The sequence below is a fragment of the Tachyglossus aculeatus genome, chromosome 3, assembly GCF_015852505.1.
Source record: "Tachyglossus aculeatus isolate mTacAcu1 chromosome 3, mTacAcu1.pri, whole genome shotgun sequence".
Taxonomy (NCBI): domain Eukaryota; kingdom Metazoa; phylum Chordata; class Mammalia; order Monotremata; family Tachyglossidae; genus Tachyglossus; species Tachyglossus aculeatus.
Window position 1 is genome coordinate 65,641,620 of NC_052068.1, and position 14,489 is coordinate 65,656,108.

A 14,489-nucleotide genomic window follows, 5' to 3' on the forward strand; every position below is an offset into this window, starting at 1 on the left:
CTCTCAAGACTATCATCATCATCATCAATCGTATTTATTGAGCGCTTACTATGTGCAGAGCACTGTACTAAGCGCTTGGGAAGTACAAATTGGCAATATATAGAGACAGTCCCTACTCAACAGTGGGCTCACAGTCTAAAAGGGGGAGGGAAAAGACTACCCTCCAACCCCAGCCATGCTGGGATGGAGAGGCAGCTCAGAGGCCGATACAGCAAGAGATGGAAGGGTCTTGAAGAAAGTAAAGAGTAGAGGGAGACCCCGGGGCCCTCCTCCGATTCAGTGATGCTAGGAGGTAAAGATGGCTATGGGTAGGCGATGACTGCTTTCTTTGTTTCAGGTCATCGCATCCTCCTGATTTACTTCTCCCAGGAAAAGGTGAGCCAACAGGGGCCTATTTTGAACATTGGAGTTCACCACCCAGCATGAATTATTCATCCTGAACCAGGAACTACACAGCCTTCAGCCCATGCTCTGAAACACAAGGTCACGGTACAAACTGGCCTCAATCTTTAAATGCATAAACTATTTCCATATCCAAACCCTCTCCCCCAAACCCCTTCCTTCAGAACACCCAACTTTTTCAGTGTTTTGCTTTTGAAAAATCAAAACAGCCATATTTTCCAAAAGCCTCTCCCACCCCCCAAAAAAGAAAAATCCCAAGAAAGTTAAGTCAAATTAGAAAGATACAATGAAGATTTTGATTTTTAATTTCTGGTGCTTTCCAGGCTAAGTGTCAATTTGGGAACTTGATATTATTTCCTGTGGCTTTGTCTAGGAAACTCCCCAGTTCACCGACCACAGTACCCTGAATTCAAAAGATGAGGGGCCGAAGTTTCAGAAGCAAGACGGAGGAAAGGGGAGAAATATACCCTTCAATTGGGCAGAGATCATTAGGAGATTAGAAAATGATTTGATCTCAACACTAAATTCCCCCATTGGTGCAAAACAGCTGATACAGGAAATCAATCCTTATGCCTAATTTGTTCCTCAAATTTATGTCCAGATGCAAATATTGCAGACTTAAATAGCTGTAATTAATTGTACTCATTGCAATATTAATTTCAAATCACAGATGACATTTAAAACCAATCAAAAGCAAAAAGAACGCTGGAGATCCTTTTGAATTGAATGCAACTGCAGGCTGTTTGGAGGGCAACTATTTGCCATTTCAAAAATCACTGCTGAGCTGAAACAGCAACAGCAGCTGTTTTCAATGTGTCACATCAGAGGGTCTTAGAAACAATTAACTCTGATCATGACTCTCCAAGTGCCCCAACCCTGGCATTTTTAAAGCCCTGGCCTTTGGTCACGCAGACTGAGCTGGCATGGCTAGAGTCTTTCTTGCCACTCTGAAAACTGCAGAAAGAGTCTTTGGCAATTGAAAAGGGCCTCACTGATCTGGAAAATAGAAAAACTTATTTTTCCAAATAAAATATCCGATCAGCCTATATATCTTTCAGAGCTGGATTTTTCCCGATAGCAGAAACAGAGCAAGCCTTAAAAGGAAATGGCTCTGCTTTTTAAATGGAAACCTAAGAAATGTACATACCCGCACTGTAGTCGGTATATAGTTGGTAACTACTAGAGTGAATGGGCTCAGCTGTTCTGAACAAAGTTTGCAGAAAACAATTTTCCCCATTAAAAGAACCGCTCTAAAAGAAAGTCCTCATGCTGAAGGCCCCAAAGAGAATGAAGGCATGGAGGGGAAAAAAAAATCTGAAGGATCTTACTAAGGAAGCCATTATTCAAGTACAAGCAAAAACTGACATCACGTTACAGAGCTGCACACATTACATAACCAAAGAAATTTAAACACAACCTCCACCCTGTTCAATCCAAAACAATAACCCATTTATTACGACAAGCTCCAGTCCCAGGGGTGTGGAACAAAGAAATCACAAGAGAAACAGCAAGTATTTGGGTCAGTGTTTTCAAGTCTCTCTTACTCTTTATCTGTTTACCCCCTACTAAAACTAAAGCGTGGAAGTTACTTTGGGAGGGAAAGCCACTGTACCAAGTTTACAGCTGCGTTATAAACTCCTGCACCGGGACACTTCAAGGGGAGGAATGACAGCAGTGTTTCCTGTCTTCAGAGTCAAATTGGATGGCTTGTCCTGCTCCTCTGTCTTGAACTGCCTCTCACTAGACAATTTCTGTCCCTTCAAAGGCAGAAGGAAACTCCACCTGATACAGTCACGTTGGCAAGGATTTGAAATGAGCGAGTGCTATTTGCTATTCTCTGGGATGAGTGAAGAACAGAAAAGAAAACTTTTGGTGGGAATTATTGCTGGACTGCTAAAGCCACCCACGGAAACCACTTTGGAGATTGACAGTTGCACTGTCAAAGCAAAATCTATAGATTCGGCACACTTGTGAGCTTGTTGTGGGCAAGGAATGTGTCTGTTTATTGTTACATTGTCCTCTCTCAAGAGGTTAGTACAGTGTTTTGCACACTATAAGCCCTCGCTAATTATGACCGAATGAATTGCTAAGAACATTAAATTCCACAACTTTCAAAAAGAGCACACCATTTAAAATCCATTTTGGACACCTTCATGAGGCAATTCCGAGTGCTCCGGATGAGGGGACCACTGTCGTGTTCCAGATACCGTGCTACTTGGGTCTCAAAATGGGTTTGGGGTTCTGAAAGATGACCAGCCCTCTCTCCGTGTACTGGGATTACTCACTTGATAAACTCTTCTTTGCACTGCTGTAGTAGGTCTTGTGCCCGCTGAATCTCCTGTTCATTCAAGAGCACTAGGGTCCCGATGGTCAGGTGAAGTTTCTCCGGATTCTGGAAGAGGCAACTGTTGACCCCACGATCCTATTGCAAAGAGAAGGGAAGAAGACCAGTCTTTTTTGAAAATCAACTGGCCTAAAGACAGAGTCGTGTGCACTGAGAAGTACAATGCAATGCCGAACAACTGGAGCTTCTAAAACTTCATTCCTAACCAGCTTCGGTTGACCCCATGACCCAAATTCTCGATGTGCGTTGGCCTGGCAGAAAGAGCACGGCTCCGGGAGTCAAAGGACCTGGGTTCCAATCCCAGCTCTGTCACTTATCTGCTGTGTGACTGTGGGCAAGTCATTTCACTACTCTGGGCCTCAGTTACCTCATCTGTAAAAAAAAACCGTGGGACACAAGACACATGGGACACAGACTGTGTCCAACCTGATTAGCTTATATCTACCCCAGCAGTTAGTGAAGTGTCTGGCACATAGTTAGTGCTTAACAAATACCATTTAAAAAAAAGTTCCCATATTGTTTTCAGAAAATACATCTTTTGGGGAGTGGAAGAGGAACTAAGCAGAACTACCTAGAACTTACAGACATGGACTTTCTATTGAAGACTGCCTTTCGGAAAAGTGTTTTCTGTGCAGCAACTTGGAACCTAGATTCTCTGGTACCATAAATGCTTCCTATTCATTCATCTTCATTCCGACACTCCATGGCTTTCCTCATGTTCACAGCCCTCCTAAAATCACACCTCCTCCAGCAAGCCTTCCCAGATTAATCCCCATCTCTCAAATTACATCAACCCCGCAGCCACCTCAAGCCCTCCTTCTGCACTATTGTACAAATGAACAATCAGCTGTACAGTTAATAATTTCTTCTGATTACATCCTTTAGAAGGATTTTTAGGTTTGTCTTCTGTTAGAATATAAATCTGTTGTGGGCAGGGAATTCTTCTCTAGTACTTTCCCCAATGCTCAAGTCACTATATTGCACCCAGTGGGTGTTCCAAAAATACTATTAAATTAAAATAGTAATAGTATTTGAGCATCAACTGTGTGAAGAGTTCTGCACTAGGTTTCTAGGAGAGTACACACAAAAAAAAGAAAGGCAGTCCCAGCCCTCAAAGAGCTTACTATCTCATGGGGGAAACAAGCAGACAAAAGGAGAAGCAGAAGGAAAGAACACATAAAAGTCCCGGCTCTGCCAACTGTCAGCTGTGTGACTTTGGGCAACTCACTTAACTTCTCTGTGCCTCAGTTACCTCATCTGTAAAATGGGGATTAAAACTGTGAGCCCCCCGTGGGACAACCTGATCACCCTGTAACCTCCCCAGCGCTTAGAACAGTGCTTTGCACATAGTAAGTGCTTACCAAATACATTATTATTATTATTATTATAAAACTAGTAACAGCAAAAGAAAAAAAAATAACCTCTCCCAAGTGTTCTGCACACAATAAGTGTTCAACATATACCACCGATTGATTGATGGAGCATTTTAAAACCAAAGGTTCGGGAGCTTCTGTTGATGAAAAAGAAAAATGAGTAGCCTTGGAGATTTCCAACTGAGCCAGGTAATGTGATCTGAATAAAGTTTTAGGAAGATGATCAGGGTAGCAGAGTGCACCAGAGAGGGGAGAAGATGAGACAGGTGGTAGAGTGGTTTAGGTGGGAGGAGTGATAAGACGCTGAACCCGAGCGGTGGCCATAGTGTTGAGACGAAGGGGAAGATACCGGAAATCTTGTGGTGGGGAAAATCAGCAGGATTTAGAAACCGACTGAACATGAGAAGTTAAAAATCGGAGAGGAGTCAACAATGACACCAAGATCTAGGAGCTTCTGGGAGAGGGAGAAGGACGGGGAAGCAGCGTGGCTCAGTGGAAAGAGTACGGGCTTTGGAGTCAGAGGTCAGGGGTTCAAATCCTGGCTCTGCCAATTGTCAGCTGGGTGACTTTGGGCAAGTCACTTAACTTCTCTGTGCCTCAGTTACCTCATCTGTAAAATGGGGATTAAGACTGTGAGCCCCCCGTGGGACAACCTGATCACCTTATAATAATAATGATGATGGCATTTATTAAGTGCTTACTATGTGCAAAGCACTGTTCTAAGCACTGGGGAGGTTACAAGGTGATGAGGTTGTCCCAAGGGGGGGCTCACAGTCTTAATCCCCATTTTACAGATGAGGCAACTGAGGCACAGAAAAGTTAAGTGACTTGCCCAAAGTCACACAGCTGACAATTGGCGGAGCTGGGATTTGAACCCTTGACCTCTGACTCCAAAGCCCGGGCTCTTTCCACTGGGCCACGCTGCTTCTCTAACCTCCCCAGCGCTTAGAACAGTGCTTTGCACATAGTAAGCGCTTAATAAATGCCATAAAAAAGCGCTTACTAGGACTGCTTTTCCGGTTGACAGTGCAGTTGGAATCAGGAAGGGTGACCAGCCACCAGAAAAGAAACCAGGACGTCATTACAGCTTGAGGTGTTTTTTTTTTTTTTCTTAAGGTTCTTTCATCTGGGAATTTCAGAGACTTTCACAGACAGTAATTATGAGTCACACTGCCCCCTACGTGGTAGATAGGACCTGCTTTATTGTACCCATTTTGCAGATGAGAAAATTAAGGAAAGTTTAGTCCCGTGTTGAAAGCCACATGGTGGCAAAGCTGGGAATAGATCTCTGAGTTAAGTTCTTTTCCCATGGCCTTACCCCTAGACTTGAGGCTCTAATCAGCAAATCCTAAAGATTAAAATTTGTACTCAGTCTACCACAATAGCTTTCATGATAGACTCCCTGCCTCTAACCTCTCTCCTCTCTAATCTACCTAATCTATTTTAAACACCCAGAATGGAGAATGCTTCCTAAAGGAGTGTTCTGGCCCTGTGCATCCCAATAATTAGTTGCCCACCCTTTTAAACACCTCCAAACTCACCTCCTCACCCTCCATCACCCACCTCACTCCCCTACCACTAAGACATCTATCTCACCTGTCCCCCTTCTTTACAACCCCTCCCTCCTTCAAAAACTTGCTCCTTTTGCTTTTCCTCCCTCCCAGCCCCACAGTACTTATGTACGTATCTGTAACTTTATTTATTTGTATTGATGCCTGTCTCCCCCCCTTCTTGGCTATAAACTCATTGTGGGCACGGAATGTCACTGTTTGTTGTTGTACTGCACTTTCCCAAGCACTTAGTACAGTGCCCTGCACACAATCAGCACTCAATAAATTTGATTGCTTGAACGAATGAACTACAATGTTCACTCATTTAATAGTATTTGACTGCCCATGTGCAGTGTACTGTATTAGGTACTGGAGAAAAAAAATAATACATTAATGGGATTTAGACACAGTCCCTGGCCCCTAAGGGGTTCAAATCTAGAATAAATCTTACCCCCTCTTACACGAAGGCCTCCAACTGCTCCAGTGATCTTTATCTCTGAAAATTGTTTTTATGGATAAAGCATATTTATGTTTATGCAGTTGTCCTGCCTGCGAGATAGTAAATTCCTTCTAGGCAGAGATTCCCTAAGTTCTCTCTAGCCAAGGATCATGTCACAGCATCAAACATAGTGCTAAGCAGACAGTGGGCATTCAAATATTAGTGTTGAAAACTTATAAATCTAGAGAAACAGAGTGGCCTGGTGGAAAGATCACAAGTCTGGGAGTCAGAGGGCCTGGATTCTATTACTGGCTTTGCCAATTACCTGCTGTTTGACCTGGGGCAAATCACAACTTCTCTGGGCCTCAGTTTCCCACCTATATAATGGGAATTTAATACCATTTCCCCCACCTAAGACTCTCAGCCCCATATGGAAAAGGGACTGTCCAACCTGATTATTCACTCATTCAATCGTATTTATTGAGCACTTACTGGGTGCAAAGCACTGTACTAAGCTCCTGAGAGAGTATAATACAACAGACACATGCACTGCCCACAACAAGCTCACAGTCTAGAGATTATCTTGTATCTACCTCATCAGTGAAGTAGAAGTTATAATATTTATTAAGCGCTTACTGTGTGCAGGGCTTTGCACGTGTACTGTTTATGCAAACACCTGTCTGTGTGTAGAGAGATGGATATTGTTATCTTAGATATTTTTCTCTGTGCTTTAATGAAAGTTTAGCTATTTTTACATCTGTCTGCAAGGCCCACCGACTCGTTGAAATCATTAGGACCAGGCCATTATTGAGGTGTGGCTTCATATGAAACCCTCTTTAATTGGTCACTCTGTTGGAAAGCGGTGCCAATGCAAGATTCAGCTTCGTTCTTTGAACACTTCATGCCAGTCTGAATAATTCCAGAGCCACCTGACCAGATGGACCGGCCGCAGGAAGTCAGAGATGACTCTTTCCCAGCCAAAGGATGGGTGGCAGTGATTAAAAAAAGAAAAAGAAATAAAAAGTTATCTTCCCAACTGGAAAAAAAGAAGAGTTACTTCAAAAACCAGAAGCGCAAAAGTAAATTTACAATAACAACTCCAAATACCAAGAGTTATTTTCCTAGGAGGATCCTGCCTAAATTTAATTTCAATTCAAACAGGATAGGGAGGAGAAGGAAGGTGTGGGGAGGAAAAGAGGGGGCAGGGGAAGAAGGGGGGGTTTGGGGAGGAGAGAGTCAAAGGATCACGAGGAGGGAGATGAGGAAAGGGAGTCTACAAGGACCAGAAAGGCTGAAGGCAGCTGGGAAGGGACTGGAAAGTCTGAAAACTACCGGGAACAAAGCAAGTCAACTCAAAACAAAAAATGGATCCAGATAAACGCATAGAGGAAAAAGAGGAGAAAGAAGTGAAGGCCTCTACAAATTATTTGTTGCAACTAGTACACTCTGAAACCTTGAGCTTTGGAAACTCACCAATCTAGACAAATTTGGCTCACAGCCAAGCAAAACAGAACTCAGCTATACAAAAGCACAGACGGGAGAGGAAAACGACTGAAGTTCAGAACAAGGAACAGACTGAAAACTGACAGACTGAAAACTGACAGACGAAGAGAAAGGAAGCTACACAAACTCGTGCCTTTCAGGAAATTCTTAGTCACAAAAATCAAATTTCGTCTTCAAATATAGCAGGTAATTTCAAGAACCTAGGTGATTTTAGCTACAGTAGAAGCTAAGTTTTATCTTGCTTTCCACTGCCATGCTACAGGCTGAATTTTCTGTATTTAAATATGGAGTCGCTGATCCTGGGTGATTCTTTCCTAAATAAATCTCCAGAGCAACTAGGAATACATCCTATTCACTCCCATGAGGCTGTTAGTTACAGAGAGTAAAGACCAATTTTAATTTATTTTCTCAGGGGGCTCAATCATGCTGAGCCTTTCTCCATAGCATTGGGACAGTTTGCGCCAAAACCCCTCACCCTTGCATCTTGAGGTTTGGTCAGGACTCACTCCAGAATGGGAAAGCATCAACCAGGATCACTGGACTGTTGCCATTCTGGAAAGAATCAATGTGGAGAGTCGAGAGGGATTTTCAATTCCAGGCCAATCGAGAATTTTTAACCTTTTTTTTTTTGTGTGCAGGGAGTAGGGGTAATCAACTTGGAAAGAAGAGAAAGTCAAACAAGAGCTTCTTCTAAACACCAGGTGCTAAGCCTGAAATAAGCCTGAGTTGGAGAGATGCATCCCAACTATGATAAAATACTACATCAGCCACGTCCTAACTTCCCAATCCCGATGATGCAGGCTGATGTCACCTTTCGTGTCCATCCCTCCAGCTTTTGACTGACCATTGGCACTCCTCCCATTACTAATGAACTTCACTGATTTCGTTTTTAATGAGACATTCAGGACTCTGCAGGGGCATTACCACTGCTCCCCTCCCATGCCCCCACTTCAGCACAAGCAGTTATGCTCCAAGCCAATCCATTCTTACAAGTCTCCCTTTCCTGCTGCAATTTGGGAAAGCCGGTATTTAGCTGCCTGCTCAGTGATCCATAAGGGAAAAGGACATTCCCACACTAAAACTAGATCGTATTTCCCTTCTTTCCTATGACCAAAGCCCCTGCTTCCCAAATATGCCACCTTCTCAGCTATATCAGAACTGAGCATATTATCTGTTACTGATTTTCTCCCCATGGTAATCGTTCAACAGATACGATTGAATGAATGAATGAATGATTTAGGTAGCCACTTGAATTTTTTTATATCCTTTGTGCTTTCCACATTGGGATATTCAGGGATCACCTCTCAGTGCCTCTTCTGCCCGTCACCTGACTCTGGATGAAAACAGACACTACACCCAGAAGAACCCGTGTGATTCCCTAAATCTTTCTCTGCCACCAACCCAAACATCCAAATCCTTGGGCTACTGCAGGGATCCCTAAGGGAGGTCACAGAGGGGTCCTGCTCTCGACCATTCCCTTCCCATCCAGGATGCTCCTCTTGGGGTGGTTCTAGTGGTCACTGGAAGGATGATTCTGAAATCATTCCGCAACCCCTGAGATGAGGTTCAGCCTGGACTTGATCTGAACAGTGGAATATACAGGGGAGGGGAGGAGAAAGGGCAGAAAGGAAAGTAGTATGATTAACCAAGGTTGGAGGGGTGGGTGGATAACAGGTTCATTCATTCAATTGTATTTATTGAGTGCTTACTGTCTGCGGACGCATTCCCTGCCCATAATGAGCTTACAGTCTTGAGGGATAATAGTAACTGTGATATTTTTTAAGTACTTACTATGTGCCAGGCATTGAACTAAGCGCGGGGTAGATACAAGCAAATGGGGTTGGACACAGTCCCTGTTCTGCAAGGGGCTCACAGTTTTAATCCTCATTTTACAGATCAGGCAACTGAGGCCCAGAGAACTGAAGTGACTTGCCCAAGGCCACACAGCAGACGAGTGGCAGAGTCAGGATTAGAACCCATAACCTTCTGACTCCCAGGCTCGTGCGCTATCTACTAAACCAAGTTGAGATCGAGGTGGTTAAAGGTCCTCCCTTGCTCCTGAAAAGTCCACTGTTGGCCAGTGAAAACTGGATCAGAGTCTGGCACTCCAATAATTGTGGTATTTAATAATAATAATTGTGGTATTTGTTATGTGCTCATTATGTGCCAACTGTTATATTAAGCGCTGAGGTAGATACAAGGTCATCAGGTTGGACAGAGTCCCTATCCCACATGGATATCCCAGTCTAAATAGGAAGGGGAACAGTTAATGAAACCCCTTTTTACAGATGTGGAAACTGAGGCCCAGAGAAGTAGAGTGACCTGCCCAAGGTCACACAGCTGGCAAGAGGTGGAACCCAGGTCCGGGCTCTTGGACTAGCCCCTACTGCAGGCCTTATTATATCAAGGAGTGGGAAATCTCTGTTATATTAATAATAATAATGGTACTTGTTAAGCGCTTACTATGTGCCAAGCACTGTTCTGATACAAGGTAATCAGCTTGTCCCATGTGGGGTTCACAGTCTTTATCCCCATTTTACAGATGAGGTAAGGGAGGCACAGGGAAGTTAAGTGACATGCCCAAAGTCACACAGCTGATAAGTGGTGGAGCCGGAATTAGAACCCACAACCTCTGACTCCGAAGCCTGTGCTCTTTCCACTAAGCCACGCTGTTCTATCGCCCAGAGACTACCGACAAGCCCAAACAGAGGCTGAATAGAGCATTCCTTATTTTCATCCCCTTCTTTGCCCCAACCTCATTCCTCCTGCTACTGCCTGTTCTTCCTGAATGTCATTCATACCCTAAGGCCAGGAGAGTCAAATTTCTGCAGTTGAAATACTCTTGCACAATTGCCCTCCGAGAGAACTGCCTCTACCCATTCTCCGTTGCTTGCCAAGGACGGGACTGGGGGCCAAAGAGACCCACCGCTCCTTCCCGCTTAGCTCCCCACAGGTGAGAGTTAAAGTCCTTGGAAAATGCATCTTTATCTCTTGGTGCAATGCACCAATTCTCTAACCATACCTTCCGCCACTGCTGCTTTCCAGCCCCAATTCGGGCAGCAGATGATCATAAGCTTAACTGGTCCCATCAAAGTATTTCTCCCATCCAAGGACAAATGGACGATCTTGGAGCTGACACAGCACCCCGGACAGCCAACGGGGCTCTCCCGTTCCCGGTTTTAATGCAATCGAGTCCTCCGACTCCCTTCCGAACCGGGAAAAATCTTAAGTTGCTGGTTCTTGCTTTTCCCCAACCCCCGTCCTGCAGTGCAGAAGCGGAGTTTGGTGGTCAGAGACATTAGCTGTGCCCCTGTTAGGGAGCAGCATATTGCTGCGGGGACAGAGACCCACATGGTTTCTCTAACTACAGCCTATTCAGGTTCTCTGGGCAGCATGAGAAATCCCCTGTTGCTTTAGACATATCTATAATCTTTCTGAATGCTCCACCACGCACTATTTGGAATTACTGCTTTTCATTACTGATCTGCTTTCTACCAGACCGCGCTGAGAGATAAAGTGGAATTATAGTGGCATTCTTGGCTACAGAATGACCTAGAGACATATAGGGATGCAACATACTTTTTGAACTAACTGGCGGTGTTCTAATGCTAGAGATGGAGGAGAAGAAAAATAAAGGCAGTACATCTTCAGATCACACGCAGTTGAAAAATCACCCTACAGATGTCTGAGAGTGACTAAATCCTTCATTAAACAGAGACGCTTGGGGAGGTGGAGCTCGATGATAACGATAATGGCTGTAGTCGAACTAAATTTCAAACAACACCAACAGGAGCCAAGGAGCTTGACTTCAAAAAGGGTGATACAGAAATGGAAATAAAACAAAACTTACACCCACTGAGGGGCAGACGGGGCAGAAAACGCTAACTATAAAGGTCAAGAGGCCTCGCTTTTTCAAAGAAAATGGGTGGAGGAGGGAGAACACATTTTTAAAGCTTAGCATATTTCAATTTCACCACTTGCACTTTGGTCAGCCATAGTCAAAAGAACATATGGAATTAGAGGTTCATTGTTAGATAACAGGAGACCCCAAAGTGATCACAATGAAAACCTTATGTTGCAGTAAGGCTGGTGCTCTCCATAGCTCCAAGGGCACTTGGCAGACCAACTCAGGACTACACAGAGGAGTATGAAGCGACTGAGTCATCCCTTTGCAAGCCAACGTTGGGCTAGGACAGGAAGCTGAGAACAGAACCTGGTCCAAATGAAACAGGCCAGGGTGGAGCCCTTCATTAAGAGAAAAATCCCAAACTGGAATCAAACCCATAACTTCCCTCGGGTCTTTCCTGGCCGTGACTTCTGAATGGCAACTGCCCAAAGTGTGGGAATGGGTGGGGAAGAAGGCAGGGAAGGAATACCTCTGGGCCAAATAGGCAAGAGCTAAACCCATTATTCTTTCCAGAAAGAGCTTTGGACAGGTCCTAAACCTCCTCTTTGAGAAATATGATGGCTCAATAGCTCCTTTTATCATCCCGCCCTCCACTGAAAGTGTGTGTGCTTCTCTGTGCTTGGATAATCAGATTTGCCAGAATTCAGTGGCATGTCTCCTTCCAGCGACACTGCAGCACACAAGGCAGGAGCAAACCAAAGGGGTTGTAAGTTTGTTGGCCCGGTTAGGAACTGAAATTGGTTTTGTGGAAAGGGAAGAGCCAATACTGGTAAGTGGAAAATGTCAATCTTCTGAAAGGGGAAGTCACCAGAAATAACCCAAAAAAGGGAAAAGCGGTGGCTCAGGGAGGAATATGACTTCGCCACTGAGATTTGGTTTTGCTGTCAGGCCACTGGTGACCGAGAGACAAAGCTCATTCATGTCTAGACAGGGCCACATATGAAATGAGTTATGATTTCAGAGTCATTTCATTCCCACTGGTCCAATCCTTACATTACAATCGTGGACAGGAAGAATTTTACATGCGTGATCCCTACAAACCTAGGATTTTATAACCTGGCTTGACTTGGGCATCACCCTCCTAACCGACCAGCCGGCCTCTACTCTGAACCTCTACTCTTTCCCCTCCCCAACCAAACTTCACCCCACGGCCCAGAGTATTTTCCTAAAACTTCTTTCTCCACACTTCTCCCCACTTAGAAATTTCCATTGGTTACGAGCTCCTGTCCCTATCAAGAAGAAACTCCTGACTCACTGGCTTTATGGCACTCAGTCAGCTCTCCCCCTCCTATGTACTCACCCTCTTCTCCAACTACACTCCAGATCACCTACTACATGCCTTTCAAGCCAACCTACTCACTGTGCCTCGTTCTTATCTCTCCCACCACTGACCTTTCGCTCAACTCTCCATTCCGCCTGGAATTCCCTCCCTGTTCACATCTGGCAGACCACCACTCTCCCCATCTTTAAAGTCTGTCTGGAATTACATCCCCTTCAGGAAGCCTTCCAAGATTAACTTTTCATCTCCCCCTGCTTCCAATTTAGAATTTCCTTGCCACCCCAGCACTTGAGTCTCACGGCCCAACTCCAGCCCTCCATAGCACTTTTGTACTCTATTACTTTCTCCTAATTCTAATTTATTTTACCATCTGTCTCTCCTGATTATAAGATTCTTGAAACCAGAGATCTTATCTACTTCTCTACTATACTCTCCCAAGTGCTTAGTAAAAGTGGTCTGCCCACCACAGACGCTGAATAAACATTACTGTTTGCAGCGTGACCTAGTGAACAGAGCACAGCCCCGGGAGTCAGAAGGACCTGGGTTCTAATTCCGACTCTGCCACTTGTCTGCTTTGTTCTCTTGAGCAAGTCACATAACTTCTTAGTGTCTCAGTTACCTCATCTATAAAATGGGGATTAAGACTGGGAACCCCATGTGGGACAGGGACTGAATCCAACCTGATTTGCTTGTATCCACTCCAGTGCTTAGTACAGTGCCCGGCACACAGTAAGCACTTAACAAATGCCATTTCAAGCCATTTTACAAATACTGTATTAAGAGACCATGAAAAACCCACAGGGTTGGACATGAGACCTGGACATTTCAAGGATTTTTTTTTATCCCTTACATCCTATTTTCTGTCACTCAAAACCAGTGCTAAACACCCTGCTGACGCTCTAGACATCTTCCCAGAGCTCAAGGACTGAAGGGGCCCAAATTTGCTTCCCTCTCAGGTAAAGAATATGGTGCCTTCAACTCTACATTTTCTAAAAATCTGTGAAAGTGTTAACAGAAGGCAAATGGCTCTTTATGCAGGTCCTCTTTCCCCGTGTTTCTTAAAACCTTCACACCTGATTTACAGGGAGGGAGGGAACACTGTCAGAATGGAACCAGAGGAAAGTATTTCTGAGTGATTAATGCTGGTGTGACGTTTTGGCCTGCCAACTCATTTCTGGCTGAGCTTTAAAGTCATCATTCACATTTGCTCACTATCAGTCCACTTCAGAAGTGAAAAAAGCAGAAGCACGATAATTTCAGCCCGCTTCATGCATACCAGTTACTTATAATATGCTCAACAAAATACAAGGTCAGAAGTTCTGTACTGAATGCTTACTGTAAAAAATTTTAATCTTCACTCTGTCTTTTAATCACTCAGTGTCCTCCTGAGCCCCATGGAAACAAAAACTATCAGCAGTGGGTATTTTTTTTAATTCTCCATTCTAAAAGTCTCCATTGTAACTTACAGTCCTAACAGAGCTGATTGTAATTCTTATGTGACAGATTTGAGGGATTTCTTTTTTGGGGGGTAAGCACACTCAATTGTGGATGTTGGCTTCATTAAAGTCACACTGTGACACTGGTAAATGGACAACCAGATAAAGAAACTCTTGACTTTCCATTACAGTCAGCCAATTCACATGAGACCATTTCCCACGGTGCTTTCCTTCTTGCTTATCCAGCTGATTCCCT

The 14,489-nt window shown here is 44.2% G+C and overlaps 1 protein-coding gene across 3 annotated transcripts in view; it reads right to left on the minus strand.

Annotated features, from left to right (window-relative positions):
* Positions 1–14,489, minus strand: part of ASCC1 (activating signal cointegrator 1 complex subunit 1) — an 82,618-nt gene that overhangs the window by 42,092 nt on the left and 26,037 nt on the right. For all 3 annotated transcript variants that reach the window (XM_038744012.1, XM_038744011.1, XM_038744010.1), the window contains one exon: positions 2,688–2,824. In XM_038744012.1, coding sequence (XP_038599940.1) covers positions 2,688–2,824 — 137 coding nt within the window. The remainder of the gene's footprint in view (positions 1–2,687; positions 2,825–14,489) is intronic.